At 41.6% G+C, this 22,954-nt stretch overlaps 1 protein-coding gene across 1 annotated transcript in view; it reads right to left on the bottom strand.

Annotated features, from left to right (window-relative positions):
• MYO3B (myosin IIIB) overlaps positions 1-22,954 on the bottom strand; it is a gene marked incomplete at its 3' end in the record, with an annotated part of 334,099 nt that overhangs the window by 188,554 nt on the left and 122,591 nt on the right. The window contains exons 8-15 of the mRNA XM_084892298.1: positions 22,708-22,863; positions 9,777-9,873; positions 8,585-8,701; positions 7,964-8,068; positions 5,533-5,616; positions 4,510-4,712; positions 1,137-1,235; positions 689-803 (exon numbers count right to left, since the gene is read on the bottom strand). Coding sequence (XP_084748424.1) covers positions 689-803; positions 1,137-1,235; positions 4,510-4,712; positions 5,533-5,616; positions 7,964-8,068; positions 8,585-8,701; positions 9,777-9,873; positions 22,708-22,863 — 976 coding nt within the window. The remainder of the gene's footprint in view (positions 1-688; positions 804-1,136; positions 1,236-4,509; positions 4,713-5,532; positions 5,617-7,963; positions 8,069-8,584; positions 8,702-9,776; positions 9,874-22,707; positions 22,864-22,954) is intronic.

Raw genomic sequence — 22,954 nt, 5'->3', positions numbered from 1 at the left:
CAACAACAACTCATAGGCCCATGGCACTTACAACAACAGTCCTTCGCCTTTAATGTTCACCTGTGTGTCTTGTTAAAATGCAGATTCTGATTCTGTTGTTCTTGGTTAAACCTGAGAGTCTGCATTTCTAACACGCTCTCTGGTGATGACGTTTCTGGTCCTCAGGTCCAACTTTGAGTAGTGGCACCTATGCCATGACCAGCGTGGGGCATCTGGGAAGCAAGTAGCCTCCCCACACGTTAGAACATTCAAGTCTTGACTCATGGTGGGAACTCTGATCAGAGCATGCGGATGTTAAAGGCCCATGTGCCGTGTGCATGTGCAAAGGCAACGACAATGTAGTTTTACTGTATGCGCTGCACAGGGGTACCTTTATCTCATGTGACACTGACGTCACTATCTGGCAAGAAGCCTCTGCAGTCTGAGTTAGTCAAAACGTGTTGCTGACCAGCCAGAGTGCGGCTGCTTTGGGGGGTACTTTGAATGGCTGCTTTGTCGCTGTAGGCTGCTGTGTTTGCGATGGCCGCTTGGCCTGCAATGACATCTCTCCCATCTGTTTCTGGCTGCTCATATCTCCTCCCAATTCCTGGCATCCAAAAAAGTCCCATCCCTACCAGAGGGGCTCTGACCCAACACGCACATTGATCCAAAAATACTTAACACTTCTCTCCTTCTCTCCTACACTCACCTTGTCAGTGAAGCCTATAATCCTGAAACAATGCTGAATTGCCTCGAACTGTCTTCTGTAAGACTCCTTGGAAGTTATGTCATGCATCACCCTTCCAGTCTCATCAGCTATGTACCTAAATAGAGAAGGATCAAACAGAAGGATCACTGACTTGGCAAATGGCACCCCAAACACCGGGGCACCATTGGGCTCCTTCTTTGCAGGAGAATTCCCTAGTACTGTGGTGGAATGGTGGTGGACATCGCTGAGCAAAATGCCTGCACTCGAGTTTTGAACATTCTAGAAAATGCAAATGGCGAGAGGCCGTCCCTGTCATCTCACCCTCGGTATTTCAGCTGAAGGCATTATGGATGTCCAGTGAGGAGAACAGCCCCATTTCTTTTCAAGTTTTGTCAACTGCTAGTTACATATCCATTAAAAGTCCACAATTAAAATCCCTGACACTTACTTAGGAGGTTTTTCCTCAGGAAGTCTGAACTCAGAAAGCTTCTTTTGGTGATAAAGACCAGCATAAATATAGTAAAATATGTGAAAATTTTTCTCTCCCCTGAGAACAAAAAGGAAGAGGGGACATTATCAATAACATATTTTGGGCTTCCACACCCCAACTATTTCATAACATTTCCTTTCTCTGCAATATATTATTCTGTAGCAAATTTGAATTTTCAGGCAATTCAGTATGCTACATCCCAATTACAGAATAGTAATAGTGATAGGATTAGTATAGTAATTGCAACCATGTCACATTATTAAACACACTTAGGTTTACTGTACACAGAATGGAACATCTAAGATAACAGTTCTGGTTATACGTGTTTCTATTCCAGTCCAAATGACTTATGCATCTGTGCTCATGCCTTCTGTTAGTAGTCCAGGTTACTTCAGAGACAATGATATACATCTTAGAAGGCTCAGCCAAACTCCTTACTCTTCTGGAACCCTACGTGGCTCACCAGTTTGTATAGCTAATTATGGACTTGGTCCCAAACTGAGGTTTTCACGCTTTCAAACTTGTACTCTTTCTAACACAATGCAAAATGACATGCATCAGTCCCCCTGGTCTACTGCTGTCCACCCTCTGCGAGGCCACCCTGGCCAGGGTCCTTTCAGATAGATGCTACTCTAAGTGTGGTCTATGGACTGCTGTCAGCTTATGACGAGACAAGGAACGGGAAAGTACAACTGCTCTGGATCTTTTTCTTTCGCAGTGGTAGGCAAACTCATTAGTCAACAGAGCCAAATATCAACAGTACAATGGTTGAAATTTCTTTTGAGAGCCAAATTTTTTAAACTTAAACTTCTAACGCCATTTCTTCAAAATAGATTCGCCCAGGCTGTGGTATTTTGTGAAGAGCCACACTCAAGGAGCCAAAGAGCCGCATGTGGCTCGTGAGCCGCAGTTTGCCAACCACGGCTCTAGAGGAAGATGGTCTCTTCTGTTCAACCCCGAGAATTCTGGCAAATCCTCCCCTTGGCCAACTTAGCTCTATGGAAATAAATTTTGTCTTGCTTCTATTCCTTGTCCCTATTTGTGACATGGGCCCCACTCTTTTCTCCAACTTCTCCTGGATATCCTAGCAATCCTCTGATTGTCAAAGCTCTTCTTATTTCTGCCCTATAATCTACAATAGATTTCTCTACTTGCTGTTTCTCACTCATTTGTTCACTCAATTTATAAATTTATTGAGTTCCAATCATGGCAGGCACTACACCAGATGCAAGGAAATCCAGGCCCTCTGGAGTTCCCCTTCTAGTGATGGAGCCAGATGATTTAATAAGGAAACTTGTGATGAGGACTTTGAAAGAGACAAAGCAGGGGCTGAGATGAAGAAGGCTACTTGTGTCAAGTCAGGGGAAGGAATCTCTAGGAAAATAACACTTAAATCAAACTCTGAAGCATGCGAAAGGGCTGGAAGGAGCTACAGAGAGAAGGGAAAAGCATTCAAAAGAGAGGGAGCAGCATATTCACAAAGTCTGGGAGTGTGATACCCACACAGATCCCAAAGAATGCTAGTGAGAAGGGGTGGGCAGGTAGGCAGGGCACGCCAACACAAGGAGTTGTTAGGCCATATTGGAGATTTTGCTGACTAATCAATTAGAATTATTTGACATGCTGGAGCCAGGGTGCACTATAAGTTTGTGACATGAGTACATTTTTGTTGAGAAAAATACACTCTAGCTGACAGATGAAGACTAGGTTGTAAGAGTGGCTTAAACTGGGTAATGGCCCTGATGAAGAAGAACAAAAGTAAGCCTAAAGATATGTTTTGCAAGAATAACTAAAAAAAAAATCCTAATAGAATGAATGAAGGCAGTGAGGAAAAGGGACCTGGCGTCTACCTCCCAGGTTTCTAACACAAGCATGTGGTGATGGTGGTGTGCTTTATAGGGCTTTATGAAGCTGTGTGCCTGGTATGAATGTTACTTGTTCTCTAACCTCTGGTAAATGTGGGGGCTTTGGTTCATCCTTCTTGGTCTTATCTTCCTATAGTTTTTTTCTTCTTCCTTTTTTTTTTTTTTTTTTTCAGTGACCTCTAGTTCCAATTCTTTCAAACTTTGCCTACCAATATCCATTCCTAGCATAATTTCAACTTGATTTTCATCATGTATCAATCAGGATTAGCTTAGTTCTGTTGCAATAACAAACATCCCAAGATCTAAATAGCTCAACTCAACAAAGATTTACTTCTTGCTCAGAGTACATCCACTGAAAGCCAGCAGGGAGGGGCGGTGGGGAGGCTGTGTTTACCGTAGTCACTCCTGGGCCCAGGCTGATAGAGCAGTCACCATCTTGCACTTTGCCAGAGCTCTAGAGGCTAATTTGCCAGAATTGGTCATGTGACCACATCTAGCTACAAGCTACCAAGAGGGGGAATCCTATTATGTGCCCAGAAGAGGACAGAATCAGCTGAACAGGACTTGCAAAGCTGCCATCTTCTACTCAATCAATGTGTCTTCAGTCTATTTTACTCTTTAAGTGCTGCCACATTGACTAATTAATTTACATAACAAGACAGCATAGCAAGAAGCCAAGCCTGCAGAAGGGAGCAAAGCTGAGGAGAAGCAAGCCGGAAGGCGGAGAAGGGAGGGAAGCAGGCGGGGCAGTGACCGCAGCAGGAAGCCCTATTGCAGGAATCTTCCTGCCACCGGCCACTAGTAGTAATAATAATAGAAAAAGTGGCTAACTCTGATAACATGTACCATATTGGGCACTTTTCAAAGGCAGTTCATATAAACAAACTATTAATCTTTACAGCAAACCCATGCGGTAGGCTCTAGTGTCATCTCCATTTCACAGATGAGGCACAGAGAGGTTAAGTGACTTACCCAAAGTCACACAATAAGTATCAGAGCCAGCACCCAAACCCAGAGCAGTCCATGCTGTCCTGCTCTTCTTAAAAGAAAATAGTTTTTCCTCTCTCAATCTAGAGGAAAACATTAACATTTAGAATATTCTCAGTACTTTTTGTTAAGACAAGTTCAATTTTAAGGGGCCTAGTGATTTTTAAAAGTATGCTCAATATTGTTAAATTCTACCTGGTATAACCAACTCAGGAGAAATGGATATAGCTATACCAAAGTACTCCCACCCCAGCCAGCCCTTTGTATCTGCTTGTAAACATCGTTTCAGTTAGAAATCACAATTTACCCTTTGCTTCAATAACTCTGTGCTCCTAAAGAGGGTTGGGGGAGGGAGGAAAGGGGAAACCCTCCTAGCTATCAGGATGCTAAGAACAAGAGTAAAAATGCAGCAACTAAAATTCCCAAAGCCTCCTGGTCTGCATCGCAGAGCAAAACCAGCAATAAAATAGTGCACCCACACTGCCTGTTTTACAACTCTGGACTTTTCCAGGAGATATTCAGAGATTCTTGCTCCCATCACAGCTCCTGTTGGTGTAAACATCATTTCCAGATATTTTCCGAAGCGGCTGGAATTGTCATTGATGACCGTGCATGCATTTCCAAAGGCTTCCACTAGGGAGTTGACTTGCAGGATTTTCTCTCTCAAGGTCTGGTTATGGGCCTGTGCCAAACAGAGAGCAGTTAAAAGGAGCCTCCAGAAACACTAACCGAGCAATTTGCCAGGCATCCTTCCCTGCCCATAGGATTCGCATTATGGATATTTTTTAGAAGAACTTCATTTGGGGAAATGAGCATCAACCTCCAGCATTGTTTTCTCAGATGAGCAACTTGCCAGCGCGTAGGCATCAGATGACGCTAGATCAGTTTTTAAGTCCAACACACTTCACTTAAAATCCTTGACAATTAAAATGCCTAAACCATTTAGAAACAAGTTTAAATAAAGAGATCCCATAACTTTTTTTTTTTCAGTCATGATGACTGAAAACCTCATCTGTAACAAATATTCCTTAAATTCTTTCTAGGTCTCATAATATACTAATTCTGAGCATACATAACTGCTAAACCATTTCTAAGTCATTTTTTTCAATGTCCATTTAACCAAGCTGAAATTTTTTTCTTTTCCTCAACTTTTGCTCAAAGATTCCTACTTTAAATCTTTTGATCACCTTAGTGGCTCTCCTGGATCCTGTTTCTAATGTTTATCCACTTTTAGTACTTAATGGCTGATTCTATTGTATTAAAAACATAAAAAATTAATAGCCAATAATCTAGTAAATTTGTGCTGGCATTATTTTTTCTCACTACATGAAAGAAAGATGTCATGCTGACATCTTAAGAGCCCTAGCTATCAGGAGGCAAACATACTAAAGAGGGAATGTTTTGATGCAAGCTCTAAAAGACAACAAAAATAATATTTCCATCACTTATAAAATTGCTGCAGAAACTTGTAGCCATAATACATAAAGCAGGTTGGTCAGTACCTTGCCCAAGAAAGTTAAATGCTGGACAATCAGGTGGGCGCTTTCTGTCTTCCCAGAGCCACTTTCTCCACTGATGACAATGCACTGACACAGAAAACAAGAGTGTTGGTGAGGAATTCACAGCTCAGAAAACATCCTATGTGTTCAGCTATGGTTTTCATAGAACATCCACCACTGTAACACCTTAATTTTTTACTCAGCAATATACCTTTCCTTTTCAGAACATCCACTGGGTAGATGTACTATAATCAATTTAACCAGTCCCATATGGATACTTAATTTTTTTCCCTTTTGTTACTGTAAACAGTATTGCAATGAAGAACTCTATACATAGGTCATTAAAAATTATATGTAGGTTCATCTATAGAATAAATTCCAAGAAATGAGGTTGATGCATCAAAAGGTAAATGCATTTCCATATCTGATGGGTAGTACCAAATTGCTTCCTAAGGCTTGTGCCAATATATGAAAGTACCTATTTCCCTATAGCCTCACCAAAGTATGTTGGATTTTTGCCAATATGATAGGTTTTTTTTAAAAAAATGGTATCTCATGGTAGTTTTAATTTGCATTTCTTTTATTATGAGTGAGGATAGGTATCTTTTCATATGTTTAAGGTCATTCATACTCTCTTTTTTGTGACCAGTTCATATACCTTGCCTATATTTTTGTATTCTTGGTCTTTTTATCATTCATTTCTAGGAGCTCCTTACATATAAGAGAGATTAGTGGACTCAGTATAATTTAAAAAACCATACATTTGGTCTTTGTCCTTAGTTCCTGGTTCAAAGCTTCTAAAGCCCTCAGAATTTCCTGAATGGTAGGAGTGACAGGAATATCTTTTGTTATTTCACAAACAAGTACTTTTCAACCAAACCCAACTGCTAACCAAAGTGGTTCAAGGTGGGGCTTCAAGATGGGGGCTGGCCACCAGAAAGACCAAACACATGATTAGAGGATGGGCACTTTCAGCCCCTCCATCCCAACTTCTGGGGAAGAGAGAGGGGATAAAGACGGTTTGACACATAAGAACTCTGGGTAAAGAAGATTCAGAGAACCTCATTCTGATGTGAACATGCTGAGGTGTGGGGAGGGGGGAGTGCCAAGAGAAGGCATGAAAGCTTTGCAACACCCCTCCTCCCTCTATCTTGCCATCTGCATCTCTTCCATTTGGTTCAGTTCCTGGGTTGTAACTTTTATAATAAACTAGTATACATAAGTAGTATTTCTTAGTTCTGTGAGTTGTTCTACTGAAATTTCAAACCTAAGGGGATTGTGAGAATCCCTGAATTTGTAGTCAGCCAGGCAGAAGTGTGGGTAATCTGGACAGCCCATTTGCTGCTGGCATCTGAAGTGGGGACAGTCTTGTGGACTGAACTCTGACCTTGTGATGTCTATGTTAACACTGGATGTAGTGTTAGAACTAAATGGATTGAACCGTTGGATATCCAATTGGTGTCGGAAAATTGGCTGGTGTTGGAAGACACACATTTTGGTGACAGAAGTGGTGCCGGAAAAAAGACAACATGGTAGGACAACTTCTTGAGTAACACATAGGTCTCTCCATTTATTTCCTCTCGGTGAAATCTATGGACACTCCAAAGTCTCTGGGAAAAGTAAGAATTTGGAGAAGCCAACTTTCTAACCAATGGTGAAACCATGTATCCATGTACTCCATTTTGTAATTGGCACTGTTATAATTTCATCTATTCCTAAACAAATCCAAAGCAGGAACTTCACAGGTCTTAGGAAATATACAAATAATAACTCTCTTGTCAGATTTCCTCACAAAATAAGGTTATTTCTACTTTAAACAAAATAAAGACACAAAGGAAAACACATTGAAAGCAAAGGAAGGGTCCAAGTTGAATAGGCCACCACTCTGAACTGGAGGTCCAGCAGGTTCAAACATATGGGTTAGCTTTGTGCTTAACTGGCATCGAGTGCAAGGTTTGTTCAGTATTTACCAAATCCATCACAATTTCTCAGCAGCTAACCAGTGTAGTGCCTGGCCACTGTCAACCTGTGAGCAGTAGTTCATACAAAAAGGACTGGACCGTGAACATTCTGAGACCTAAATAGGAATGAATTGCATTTGTCATTCTACATTCTCTTTTTACTACAGTCATTGCACATCATTAGGTTTCTGTTAGCTCTGTGTCTCAGATTCACATTAGAAATATCCTTATTACATTGAAAATGTGTGATCTTGACAGGACAGTTTCATGTTTCTTGAGAAGGGTTTTCATGTTCCGCTGCTCTGGCTTCCCCACTGTCCCTGTTCCACCAAGCTACTACTTCATTTCCCATTTCCTAGAGCCAATACCAGCAACCAGAGTGGAACTGGTTTTCTGGAAGACTCAGGAGCTGCCGAGGAAGACGGAACACATTCCACTGTGTGACTTGGTAGAGAAGGAATGTGAGTTCTTACCTGGTCTTTGCTGGAAGTAACCATACATTGGTAAGCAGCATCTGCTGATGCAAAGATGTGGGGGGGATTTGAGGCACGCTTCACCCCATGATAAAGTCTGGAAAACTGAAGAAAAGACCATTAGTTTAAAGGACTCTTCTACTACTCCACTGGGCCTTCTAATGCTGTACCTGCTGCCATGACACCAAGGCTTTGTCTCTTGTTTGGGGAACTGTAGCACCAGAAAGGCTGTAGAATCTACAGGCCTGAGTTCAAATTCCAGCTCTTCGCTTACTGGCTTCATGAGCTCATGCCACGGAGTGACCCTCACTATGTTAAGTCTCCTCACATACCAAATAGCTTAATAATAGTGCCTGTTTCCCAGGGTTGTAAGAAGTAAATGAGGTAACCCAATGCCTGCAGCAAGCACTAAGTGAATATTAGGCATCATTGTTATATCTTGCTTTAAAAAGTCCCCCCAAAATGTAAGAATTCCATCTGTGTGGCATTATTATCTGTAGTTTGGGATAACACCCCTTGGGGGGGGGCATAGTTTTATTCTCACTTTTTCCTTCTATTCATTTTCCCTTGTGGTTTTTAATATCCTATTAAGAAGCAACATGTTCTTAAAGAATCGCTTACCTGTGGAGAGTAGATGCTTAGATTCTGGAAGGGGTTTAAGGCAATTAAGATGTCGCCGACATACGTGTAAATGACCAAGTCCACATAACGCTCCTGCAACTGGTGAATAATTGTGTCCTAAGAAGAGGATAAATGGCATTGAGAGTCAACATCATTTCCAATAAGGGAGAGACTCCGAAAACAAAAATAATTATCCTTACAAGAATATAGGGTGTCCCCAAAATGTACACACACACTTTGAGTAATTATAAAGGCAGTGTTTATTAAAATACATTTCATTTTCAAAATTGAGTTTTAGCTGTTACATTGTGTATACATTTTTTGGAACACCCTATATTTTCCTCTAAAAGATAAAAGTAGTTAATTTAAAACATACAGTGACTCTAATGATACTAAAAGCCGATATCTGTCTTGAAAAAAAGAAAAAATAAGAATATATGAAAGAATTAGGCCCCCCTGGGACTTGCTAAGAGACACTGAATATCCAGCAAAGGTTTTATTTGTTATTATGAAAAATGTATTTTACCCAATCAAAATTCTCTATTTAGAATTTGATTTAATAGGTCATTCCTATTGATAAAATGTAGACAAAAGAGTAACTTTATTTCTAAAAGTACTGAACTTAAAATTTATGCGATGGGAATATAGAATTGCACACTTTTATAAAATACTTAATGTTTCATGCATTGCAGTTAAGGGTCCCCAGAGGTAGAATCAGGAGAATCAGGTCCAGTGCAATTAACAGCTCTATTAAACATGCATATTTTAAACAGGGATTATCACAATTTTCAAATTGGGAACTCAAGCTATATTAACTTCACAATTTCCCTAAGTGAAGCTCCTCTTTATGAAGACCGAACAACCATCTTCATTTCAGGGTTAAACTGCATTTTTTTTTTTTACAGAAAAACATTTTTTGAGCTCATATAACACAGTAACATCTACAACGCAAAGAGCTTCATTGGAAAAAAAAAAATCTAATCCTTTCTTCATCATCATTTAGGACATTTCAGAGACTATTAAAAACTGTGCAGGATGTCACAGTAACCAAATGCACCCTGAGCTTCACCAAGGCTACGCAAACAATTAAACTTTCAAGCAACTATAGGGGAATAGGGTCCAAACAGAAAGACCAGACCATTCACATGAAACAGATGTCATCTGTGAGAATTATCTACTAAATGTTTAATACCTCATCCAGAACCTCGAGATGGACCAAATCATCCTCAAGGCAGTATTTTTCAGCATCTTCCACGCGATAGGGTCTTCTGGTATGCATCCTTTCATGCCTAGAAGTTTATCCGAAGAATATTAGCACTAAGACAGCAAATAATGTAGCGGGAAGGAGGCAATGAAGATGACTCGTTCACAGTCTCATCCCATGAAGTCTTATCACAGAGACTTCAGAGGAAGGGACAGGAAGAGCAAGTCCAGTCCAGGTCCCCACGTTCTTCCTGTCGAGGAGGGACCACAGGGGTTAGTGAGCTCCAGAGCTCCAGCCTTTATTCTACCCCAGTGGGAAGCATTACCAAATGGGTCCACCCACTACTTCCATCTGCTTTTCTCCAATGCCAATCCCAGCACTTCCTCACATTTTTTTCTGTTCACTGTTAGGCATATTGTTTTCATGGGGTTACTTCTTTGGAGGTCCCCTCATGCTATCCACAGGTAGCACCCCCAACTTTTTGAGAAATTTTAAAACTATAGGAAACATCATAGAAAAATATAGCAAACATCAATAAATCAATAAGTGCTTACATTTTGTGTCATTTGTTCATTTAAAATCCCTTTGTGACCCATGTTCCGTACCACTCCCCTTTCCTGAATGGTCACTATTTGGTGGGTATCCTTCTGATCCAGTGGTCGGCAAACTCATTAGTCAACAGAGCAAAATATCAACAGTACAACAATAGAAATTTCTTTTGAGAGCCAAATTTTTTAAAGTTAAACTTCTTCTAACGCCACTTTTTCAAAATAGACTTGCCCAGGCCATGGTATTTTGTGGAAGAGCCACACTCAAGGGGCCAAAGAGCTGCATGTGGCTCGAGAGCCACAGTTTGCAGACCACAGTTCCGGTCTATTTTTAAATAGTGATTATATACAAATATGCACTCATGAACAACATACAGATTCTGTGTTTAATTATAAAAATGATGTCATAGTATAGGTATCATTCTGCAAACTTGAGAGAAATCATAATACATATATCAACATTAGGCTGATTCCAATGTCTTGCCTTAGAAACAAAGCAGCACTCAGCATCTTTATATGAGCATGAGCTAATCAGTGCCACCAGCGCTGGGATGGTTATCTCTGACCTCCTACGGACTGTCTGCACGCCCAGCTGTCCATCTCACCGATTTAACAAACAACTTTTAAAAGTTTGACCTGCTGTGATTAGCAATGTATAACCTCTTCCCATGTGTACAGGCAATCAAACTCCGTAAAATTATTTGCTCCCAAAAAGAAGCTGGCAACTTAGAAGCTGATATAGATGCAAGGTCCTTCCACTCTGAAAAAGACCACCTCATTTTCTCAGCCAGTGAAAAAAAAAAAAGACCTGCTAGCCCTTTCTCTGCCTTCTCCAACTACTGTTCTTCTGAAACTGCTGCCCGCTTCATTTTCCTGCTCTGGCTATGGGATTTGGAGGGTCTATTGATGAGAAAAAAATATATTTATTACAATTTTCATGACTTTACTTACATTATCCTAGATTACATATACTTATAAAAAGTGTTATATTGTTTTGTATTTGTCTACCTTTAAATTAATCAAAATAAATTTGGTTTAAATTTTTTAGTTTTCTTGAGTTAAATGATTTGTCATCATCACCAATTTAAATTTCCTTTAAATTTATATGCTCCACCTAGTGCTTTACTTGAGAATAGCATTTATTACCAATCTTTGCTGAAGAATTCCTTGTTTAATGTGAAATTTACAGACTTCCAAATAAATGATACTTGGATTGATATTCCAAAGCTTAGAGGAATGGAAATACATATAAACAAATAGATAAATAGCAAAAGGCATTCTATTAAACCAAGAGTATTGCTCTGGATGGTGTGGCTCAGTTGATTAGGCATCTTCCAATACACTAAAAGGCGGTAGGATCAATTCCTGGTCAGGGCACCTATCCAGGTTGTAGTTCAATCCCCCATCATGCATGAATGGGAGGCAGATGATTGATATTTCTCTCTCTCAAATCAATGTTTCTCTCCCTCTCTCTAAAATTAGAAAAATATATCCTCATCTTAGGATTTAAAAAAAAGAAGAGCTTGGCAGTGTTGCTCAGTGGTTGAGTGTTGACCTATGAACCAGGGGGTGTGGTTTAATTCTGGGTCAGGGCACATACCCAGGTTGTGAAATCCTTCCCCAGTAGGAGCGTGCAGGGGGCAGCCAATCAATGACTCTTTCATCATTGATGTTTTCATCTCTCTCTCCCTCTCTCTAAAATAAAAAAAAAAAAGAATTTTTAAAGAAGAATATGTGGTAAGGTAAATTCCATATTACTTTGTTCTAGATTTCCTATTTGTTTTTATGAAGCTCTAAATATGTTGTCTGCCGAGCATGATGTCTCAGACAAATGGAGTTTGGGGGGTTAAATTTTAGAGACTATGGGAAAAAACTGTGGGTTGGACTGGTTCCCAGAGTGTGGGGTTGGTATGGTGGTGGGTATGGTGCTGTGTAGGGCTGACCTTAGGTTTTAGTGATCAGAAAAGGAGCAAGTGGTGTCTGAGTCCCTGGTTCAAGTGGCAATAAGGGCAAGGCTGAAACAAGTTCAAGGAAATCGGTGGAGAGTAAGAATTGGCTATGAAGAGTGGGTGACAGAGGCAGAAGCTGGGAGTTCACCGACAGCGGGCACTGATGAAGTAGAGAATGAGGGACATTCTGAACTGCCTTAGGCCCAGCTCATGACTAGGGAAGGAGCTGCAGAGCTCACCACACCCGGTCAGACACTGAGTGATTGTTCTCGGGAATACATTCCTGCTGTCTTCACTACAATTTAATCTCCATGCCACCTGCATTATGATTCAAACCATTCCTGTGTGAGCACTCTTAACCACCTCATCACTGGGCCTGCAGCTTCTATGATTGAACTGATATAGAATGATATTGACAACTATTATATGACAAGGAGAAACTTTGAGATGTCCTAAATTAAATTACAGCAGGCTGGAGGGGTAGAAGGGAGAGACAAGTGCTATTCATCAGCTAACAACTGCAGGCTGAGACCAACAAAGACTGATAACATTCCTGAATGTATGTTAAAAGTGTGAATTAACCTCCAGGTGGCTATTTTGGCAATTATCTAAAGAGAATAGCTGAATAACTGACACAGGGCCATTTGTTTATCTTGAATGAACTTCCAGACTATTGCCCACAACCAATCCTGAAGAGCAAACATTTCCTTCTATGGACTATGCACCTACCCAGAATGAGTCTGACTTCAAATCCATTCTACTTTTTCTTTTCTAGATTTCCTATTTGTCTGTATGAGGCTCTAAGTAATATGTTGTCTGGTTACTCAGACAAATGGAGTTCTCCCCCCTTTATCTTCAGCCAATGTAAATTCTTTCACAACAATGTATATATTCCTTCCCCAAGTTCATGCATAAGAGTGCCTGTCATCTCCAGGATGGTGGACACGCTATCCTCTCCATCTACCTCTGCTGCTGGTGGTTTAGTCTGCATGACTCCGGGACCTGTTCCTTTTTCTGGCTAGCACATCACTCAATAAATTACTTTCTTTTTTAAAAGTTTTAGACCATTAAAGTTTTTTGTTTGTTTTACTTAAATCTTGTCCAAAAGTGACTACTTAATCCCTTATCCTCTTCCTGTTTGGTGACTGTGACTGTGGAAGCAATGACTTCCATGTAGGAAGGTCAAACCAGGGCTGCAGGAGCCTCACTCAGGTGTGGCAGAGGATAGTCTTCCCTTTACAACTATGATGAAGAACACTTAATAAGAAGGAGGCCCTCTAAATCATAACTCAAGGATGGGATGGAGCCAAAATCCTTTAACCTAACAATGACAGGGGATATGCTAGCGAGAGGCTAAATTTTGGACAAAGAAATGCCTGATGATCTTTTAGAAGTCAACCTGTGGCAGGATAGGCCACCACTGCTTCCAAACTCAGGATCACAGTCATCCCCTCCAGCCAAAATTAGAACTGGAACGAGTGAAGAATGACTAATACAGGTTCCAGAGACAAAATCTGTTCGAGCTGGCATAGCTCAGTGGTTGAGCATCGACCTATGAACCAAGAAGTCATGGTTCAGTTCCTAGTCAGGGCACATGCCCGGGTTGCAGGCTCAATCCCCAGCATGGGGCGTGCAGGAGGCAGCTGATCACTGATTCTCTGTCATTGTTGATGTTTCTACCTCTCTCTCCCTCTCCCTTCCTCTCTAAAAAATATATATTTTAAGAAAAACTGTTGGGGATTGATAAAACAAAGGTAGAGAGGGAATAAGGAGTTTAGGCTTAAAGGTGGTAGCCCTCAAGACCAAGACAAAGGCTCCTATGGGCATGGACAGAACTCAGGGACAAGCTGACACATAGATAGATCAAAGAAACCACTCCCTTATCAACACACACAGTGGGTTCCATATAGTAAAGAAAATGATACTCAACAAAATTGGAGACAGAGTACTACTAATAGAACAAAGTCAGTGATTTGCATATTTCTTCCAAATCCTTATTTCCAGTTCATTATACCCTTTAATAACAGCATTGGTAAAAGAGAAACTCTTATTTGACTATAACTATATAATCATGGACCTAGAATGTGAAAACAATGGCAGATTATGAAGGCCTGACACCATTTCTACTGAAAGTGCAATATGGATGAAAATACATAATTTTAATTACATAAGCTCTATCTTGTCCTGGAACTTAAGCTTCCATCTATCAAATAAACTTCATGTAGATTAAAAATAGAAGTATAATTCAGATGGAAATCACTATAGTATCTTCGTGTGTGTGTGTGTGTGTGTGTGTGTGTGGGTGTATGTGTGTGTGTGTGTTTCATCTAAGCATGGTTTGGGCCAGAATTCCAATAAATCAGCATCTCATCATCAATTATTTTAGACAGTATTTTATATACCCATCTTCTCTAGGCAGCAATAATCAGTGGCACCAGCAAAATATTATATATGAATTTTTTCACTCAGTTGTAGAGAGACATATATAGATGCAGATAGTAAATATAACAGGGTGTGGATTTATTTCTGGAGGATATTTAATCTCCTGTGTGAGAGCATCTTCAGCACTTGATGAAGTTTTCATTCAGAAGTCATTCATTTACATAGATGCCCAGGAACCCATCAGTGTATGTACTATGGGGTTGGCGGTGTGGGCACTCACACTCACATTTGCCAGTAAAAGAGGAAGTGAGTGAGCAGCTTACTGGGAAAAGCTTGGCAGCTATTACAGTGAGAAATCTGTTTTTAAAGGTCACTGCTGCAGGTTGAAAAGGAATCAGAAACGCTGAGGTCATTGTTTTAATCAGCCTCAGGCAAACTGCAGGGGTAGAATCAAAATCCATCCAACAGAGCAGAAAACAAATCAGCAACTTAATTCTTCTACCAAGTAAGAGAGCAGACCTTTGGCATTTAAGGATTTAACATTTGTGGTTTCAGCTGATCCCAAGCCACCTGCAGAGGAATGACATGCTGGATCTTGTAATTTTACAGAGGCTTGTGCATGATGGGAGGTTGGAAGGCAGGAGGGGGTCCCAGTGCAGCTAACCCAGCACCTTCCCTACCTCCGTGCTTCTTCCAGCCAGTGGTTGGGCTCTTCTCCCACTAACTCTTGTGAAGTGATGATAAAAATAAAAAAATAAATAAAAAGCATGCTTTCACGGCTACTTCTCTGAACTGTAATGGTGACAGGACATGCCAGATGGTATCAATGAATTCAGGAATTTGCAAAACTAGTTTTGGGGAAAAGGTCTTTGTCAAGGTCAAGAAAATGGAAGGATGTAAAGGAAATGGCCAAATTGCTTTAAAGCATCTCAGGTTAAGTAAAAATGAAGCCCCCTTTGCAAGCAACACTCTGTGGCAGATGATGGATACTGTCTGACACAATTTCAGCTTGCTATAGCAACAAAGTCTAACCTATTCCGGTGCTCTCCTCTATGAGATGAGCCGTTATATAGACTTAAACAGTGTAGAAAGAGAAAAAAAAAATGAAGCCCCCTAACTATTCACAGAATTCTAGGGCTATTTTAACCTCCTTTGAGAGAGTAAGCCTTGGATACATAATGTCTGTATTGTATCTGAATCAAATATATGCTATGGCAAAAATTATAAATTACTGGAAAAACAACATCCAACAGTTTTACTCAAACATTATAAATAGCATCAGCAAATGGCATCAGATCTCAAATAGTACAATGTCACCATATATATATTTTTTGAAGTGGAACTGGATCACAGCCTTTCTTTCCATAAAACTGTACCACTCAGAAGAGCCAGGAGAGGTGAGAGGGGAACCATCAGCCAAGCTCTTCTTCATGCACAGTGCAGCCTCTGCTCTATTGTGAACAACAGATGATTCTTAGCCTTATTCTTGAACACTCCTTTCCTCCTTATCACAACTGAAATGGACCACTTCCCCATAACGCTCTCCCCCTGGCTGTCTTCCATCCACTTGAGAAGGCTAAAAGGCTAATTCCAATGTAACCCTGATGTTTGGGGGTCTAGCAATGAATCTGTGCCAGTAACCTAATGCATGTTCTTGATAACCTATAATTAAGTCACTGTCCCTTTCTCCAGAATCTGGTCTTGCAAGACCTGTTACCTAAAAGCTCACATTTTATAGAGGTCATAAACCATGGACAATACACATCCCCCGGAGGGGGTTATCAGTGCTGGCACCAGCCCAAGCCCTTAAATATGATCTCAAGACCCCCATCCCAGCACATGGGGCTTTTTGCAAAGCCTGCAAAAGGTCCGGAAGTATAATCCATATTTGGGGGACAAAAGAAACCAAAGGGGATAAAAGAAGAGCTTCCACCATATTGGTTTGCTCAGACTTTGGAGGCAACTTCTCTGAGACCGCTGGCATAATAAACTGTGTAACTCAATTTCTCTAAGTGTTGCTTGGGTTTCTTCGGTTTTCTATAACACACTGTGAGGGGTTGGGGGAAGGAGGCATCATTCTTGCTCCCCTCTGGCTTTTCCCATCCATTGTTCTCCATAACCTCTCTCTCTCTCCCTATTGGAAAAATTCACGTTACTCTCCTATATCGTCTTCTCCAGCACTTGACCCCCATTATCCTCTCTCTCTAGCCTAGGGGTGTCGAACTCAATCAGAGAAGGGGCCAAAATCTAAAATCCAGCCTAAATCGTGGGCCGAATGGTTTACTGAACAGTCATAAACTGACAATGTCATAAACTGACAGCGGAGTGCAGTGATGACAGCGCGGTGCGGGCCACATTGCAAGGCCTGGCGGGCTGGATTTGGCCCGCGGGCCTTGTGTTTGACACATGTGCTCTAGCCTTTCCCCTGATATCAGTCTTTGGTGTTCCCACCCCCAACCAATCACTTTGTTAATTCTTCTCAAATTATGATCTCAGGATTCCTCAATTTGTCAATTCTTTAAAAACATTAATTTCTAGGAGCATTTTCTCAATAGGTTGAGGCTTTTTTTTTCTAGCAATTGTTGTCAGTTTGGCTCAAATAAACTCATAAAAATTCTCTACAGGTTTGAATGTTTCTTATGTTGACACTTTATTGAGATAGCCACATATTGTACAATTTACCCAATTAAAGTATTTAGTGTATGCACAGATATGTGCAACCATCACCACAGTCAATTTGAGAATATTTTCATTACCTCACTTCATTGCCCTATCACTCTGCTATTATACCCCCAACCTCACCTCTCCATCCACCCCACGCAAGCCTCAAACAATCTATTTTCTATCTTTAGAGAGTTCCATATTTTACACTTTCATGTGAATGGAGTTTTGTGAGACGGACTAAGTCATAGCATAAACCAGTGCTTCAATAAATAGCAACAAATAAAAACATTTGCCCTAACCCATTTGGCTCAGCAGATAGAGCATCATCCTGAGAACTGAAGTGTCCCAGGTTTGGTTGCCGGCACATCCCCAGTGGGAAATGTGCAGAAGGCAGCTGATCAATGTTTCTCTCTCATCGATGTTTCTAACTCTCTCTCTCTCTCTCTCCCTTCCTCTCTGTAAAACTTTAAACCATGTTTATTTCTATGCCATAAAATTGTCTACCATTTGAGCTATATAACTAGTTTCCAATTATCTCTCAAAAGTTCCCAAGATCTCAGTTCTACAAACTCTTTTCTTGACATCTTCCACCTAATATGCTTTGTCTTCGTTGTAACTGGCAGTCCCCTGACCCAGACTCAAAGTCAGGAAGCCACTTCTTGGCTCTACTTTTTTCCATTCCCCCAAAGACCTCAAGGGCCCTCTCCTGCTCACCTTGATTCCCGTGCCATCCTTTCTGCCCATCATCCAAGTCATCCAAGCCAGTCTCAAGCCTAAAGAAAGCCACAGTACCTGATTTCTCTCTACTCCTTCTTGCTAAGAATTACTAGAGACAATAAATGGTAAAGATGGTGGTGGTGATGTACATTTTTTAAGAGGCTCTACTGTCAAATGCTCTCCAGAATGCTCTGCATGTGTTATCTTAAACACTGATTAACTTCATTAGCATGGGATGCTATTCAGGTACGTTCCACCTGGGCTTTTTGTGCTGTTGAGCAATCACTGTTTCCATCCCTAATGCACCCGGGATGATGTTCCTCATAGTGGCCACTTCAAAGACTTATCATTTCCGTGGGATGTAACTCCTAACTAGGAGGCCACCTTATATAGGTTTTTGGAAAGATACAGGCCATTAAGATGAGTTTTCTTAGAGTACTTCCCCACTCGAATCCCTCAAATTTCTGAATATCTTCTTATAACTTTTCTGTGTTTTTCCCAATCTAGAGGTCCTTTCTAAAGTCAGAAATTAGGGCCCTGATTCCCACCACCACCACCACCCCACACACCTTGGTTCCTCTCTCCAATGTTTCCCTCTATACAAGGTCCTTTCCTTCACTTGTCTAAGTTTTCCCCTTCCCTATAGCTTCCTCACACTACCAACTTCTCTCTCCCCCGAGGAAAGTACTGAAGTGAACAGAACATTTCCTATCTTTGCAGGAAGAGTAAAACAGTTTCCTCTGTAACCTGTAGGTCTCATTTTTCTGCATTTGCTCTCAAAACCAAACAATTGTCTCCAGCTGGGGGCCCACGACTGTTGAGACCATCGAAGAACCCTGATTTGACCTGAAAGCTGGAAGCTTTGTGCATTACCTGGAAGTACATAGCATTGCATTTGAGAGAATATGAAAAGGAAGAAAAATTATTTTGCTGATCTCTGTCTCTTAATGTCTTGCAATTTCTGTTTGATTGCCGTTGAACCAGGGCTGGAAGCAGCCCAGTGTGGGTAGACCCTGTGATACCGCTCTCTTTCCCTAATCCCTCTCATTCAATTTCCAGTGAGTCCTGACATGGCCACTATCTTAATATCTTCTGTTTTTGCAATTGCCAGGATCTGCTCTCACGCATCTCCCCAGCTCCCTCTCTGCCAGCTCCATTCCCTTCTCCACACTGCAATCCGAACAACCTTCCTGGAGCACATGCTTGCTTGAAACCCTTCAGTGGCTCCCAAGTGTCTAAGGAACATATCCAAGTTCATTAACCCATCATAACCTGGCTCCTTATCTTCCCTGCCCCTGCCGCATCCCATGCCAAGTACCAGCAATGCCAACTAATTTTTTTTTTTTTTTTTAGCAAATCCCCTAAACTCTCTCCTCTCTCAGTGCCTTTGTCCTTTGCTCATTGCTCATTCTCCCCCTCTACCTAGAATAACCCTTCCCCAGCTTTCTTCAGGACAGTTCAGGGATCATCTTCCCTCCAACTCCAGGGGTCTTCCTCTCCCGGTGCCCTGGGAGGTACCCAGCCTCCCTCCATCCAGCACTTTTCATGCTGAGCTGTTCGCATCTGATACTTCTCTGCCCCACACACTGGACTGTCAGCTCTCTGTCAGGAACTGTATCTGACTCGCCTTTGTAGTTCCTCTGCTCAGCAGAGGGCCCGGCACATACACACATAAACATCTCATAAATGAATAAATTAGATTTTAAATAAGAGGTAAAAATTGATATTTTTAACATTTAGTACCTCAGTACTGTTTATTTTCAAGGTGTTGTTTGGTAAGCAAACAAAGATTAATTTGCACAGATTAAATCCAAAAGAAACGGAGGCCTTTGAATTAAATAGGCCATGTGCACTGCTTCTACTACTACTGTTAACACCGATTGAGGGCTAACTCTGTCATCAACCTGATTCTAATGTATTTTTTATGTGGTGACTCAACCCTCAAAATGACCCCCATTTTATAGTTGAAGAAACTTCAGAACAGAAAAATGTTACTAACTTGTCTGTAAGTGGTTGAGCTGGGATTGAAACCTGGCAGAGCTGTGCTTTTCACCATCACACTGTATCGCCTGCTGTGCAGAAAAATGGCTGTTGTGTACGTGCCTCACTCATCTAAGCACTCACCTCAATTCTTTTGGTTTTTTCCATCTCAATTTAGAAACTCACAAGTTTAAATATATTGAACTAGTGGCCCAGTGCACGAAATTCGTGTGTGTGTGTGTGTGTGTGTGTGTGTGTGTGTGTATGCGTGCGGGGTGGGGGGGGGGGCATCCCTCAACCCGACCTGCACCCTCTCCAATCTGGACCTCTCGGGAGATGGCTGCTGGGTCTAAACTGGCAGTCAGGCATCCCTCTCACAATCCAGGATCTCTGGCCCCTAACTGCTCATCTGCCTACCTGCTTGATCGCCCCTAACCACTCTGCCTGCTTGCCCCCAACTGCCCCCTTTCCCCCACCAGCTTTCTCACCCCCAAATGCCCCCCCTTGCCAACCTGATTACCCCCAACTACCCCCCCACCATCCTGCTTGCCCCCAACTGCCTCCTACTGCTGACCTGCTTGCCCCAACTGCCCTCTCACCCCACCAGCCTTCTCACCCCCAACTGCCCTCCCCTCCTGGCCTGATTGCCCCTAACCGCCTCTACCTCAGCCCTGCCACCATGGCTTTGTCCGGAAGGACATCCAGAAGGTCTCCCAGTCTACTTAGCATATTACCCTTTTATTGTATAGATTACCAGCATCAGGTGACATGTGAGAATTTCTTTATGTGGGCTTAAACAATGTGTATGTATCCAACATCTTGCCAGTTGCTAAGGGAAGAGCACAGGATGCTCGGAAGGCTGTGTCAGCTACCGGCATTGTGTTTTCTTCAGAATTAATTCTCCTGCCTCCAAAGGAGGGGCTGTTCGAAGTCTCCATACCTATGTGTGAGGCTGCATTTTTTTTAAAGTGACTTTCAAAGAAACACCAACTCCGAAGTGAAACTGAAGATTACAAAGACCCTGTGAGAAGCCTTTGCCACTATGTGAGGCTTTTGACAACATCAAAGGAGTTAACAAAGATAAAGAGAAAGTGGGTGAGAGAGCCTGGAAACAGACTGTCTTTGGTAAAAGCACAAGAGTCTTTAAAGAGAGAGCATACATCTGAACAGGCAAAGGGAAAGCAGAAGACTCAGAAATTGCTCTGCGGCAAATTTCAGGACAGAGAGACAGGAGGAGACAGACACCTGTTCGATGTAGGGCATTTAAATGCTGAGTTTGTTTTGCTTGGTTTATATTTTATTTCATCTTCATTTTGGGTGGTGCTGCCGTGTGTGTGTGTGTGTGTGTGTGTGTGTGTGTGTGTGTGTGTAGGTGGGTGGTTGAGGGGCAGTGTGTGTGTGTGTGTGTGTGTGTGTGTGTGTGTGTGTATAGATGGGTGGTTGAGGGGCAGTGTATGTGTGCGTAGATGGGTGGTTGACGGGCAATGGCTGGTTCACATGAACAAAAGCAGGGAGAGAAAATGGATTTCAGTTCCCCTGGGCTTAAACACAAATTCTACTTCAAAAAAGCACCAAGTCACAAGAATTCCTGAGTGTTCTCTACCCTGTAGGCAAGCCACAGAAACAGAACTGGCAGTGGACAAGGGGAACAAGTAGGAAAAAATGTGTTCTAACTGTCCCAAAGAGAGCCTGGCAGAGGAGACGGGAGGGTAAGATACAATCACCTTGAAACTACACCTCCAGCTCCGAGGATTCTGATGCTGTTTGGTTTGTAAACAACTTTCTGCAGAATACCCGAATATTTCCAGAACTTGTGATATTTTATTCTGTTGCCTTCAATCTATTGAATGTTCCTTCAGTAATAATGGATTAGAGCTTATCTGCACCCTGGCCAGTTTTATAAAACCAAATAATTGCTGAGCTTGGGGAGCAGCTTTATTTGCATTTAATTTCTTTTTTAAGAGAAATTCTGCCACCCTCTGGACAGAAACCAAGATCTATTTCTAGAGACCACCACTGAAGACTGCTTTATGCAACTGCCCTTGAAAATAAACATTTACTTTTTAAATGTTTTAAAAGGGAAGGAGAGAGTCCCAGTTGTTTCAGATAGCATAAACAATAACGTGTGTGTGTGTGTGTGTGTGTGTGTGTGTGTGGTCATTTTAAAACACTAACTTGCCTCTAAGAAATTTTTAACTAAAGGAAAATGGTCTCTGAGCACATTTGAAAAAAGGGCTTCAGCATTTAACTTGCACTCTTTCCAAAAATCACAAAACAGCTTACATTTCTGCTCTCCAGTCTGCAACAGCCACGCAAAGATTTCTCACACAATCTCAGCTGTGACTGCTTTCATGCGGTTACCTTTGTTGGTTTGGAAAAAAAAATTCACATTTGTATTAAATATAAATATATACGTGTTGGTTTTTAACTAGAACACAAGGGCACAGTGAGACTTCTGCTACAGTTGAGAGAAATTACCCCTAAGAACACAAAAGAGCAGCTTATTTCTGAAGCTCTAATGCTCTCCATCCACCAGGCATGAGGCACTTAATATCACGCAAATGACACGCTCAGAATTGCAGGGATGTGATAATTACCAGGAATAATGCTGGGCAAATCAAAACACACGGCATGCTGTTCTTATTAATAACCAGAGAGTGGGAGCAGGAGACACCATACCTTGTTTTAACAACAGGGTTTAGATGCTTCTGGTCGTGGAGGACCTTGGCCAGCTGCTTTTGCAGAAACAAAACCTTCCCGCGGACTCCTTGAATAAACGGGTGGTCGAGGAGCTGTGTGACGGAAGGCCGCTTTTCAAAATCCTTAATAAGACACCTGTTTGCAAAAATCAACAAACAGTCCAAGGTATAATCTTAGACACCTGGCTCCCTGGTGAATCTGGGAGAGGGGAGGAGAAAAGGTTCAT

The sequence above is a fragment of the Pipistrellus hanaki genome, assembly GCF_964339955.1.
Source record: "Pipistrellus hanaki genome assembly, chromosome: 8".
Taxonomy (NCBI): Eukaryota; Metazoa; Chordata; class Mammalia; order Chiroptera; family Vespertilionidae; genus Pipistrellus; species Pipistrellus hanaki.
Note: the sequence above shows the minus strand (reverse complement) of the source record. Positions and strands in the feature narration are given on the sequence as shown.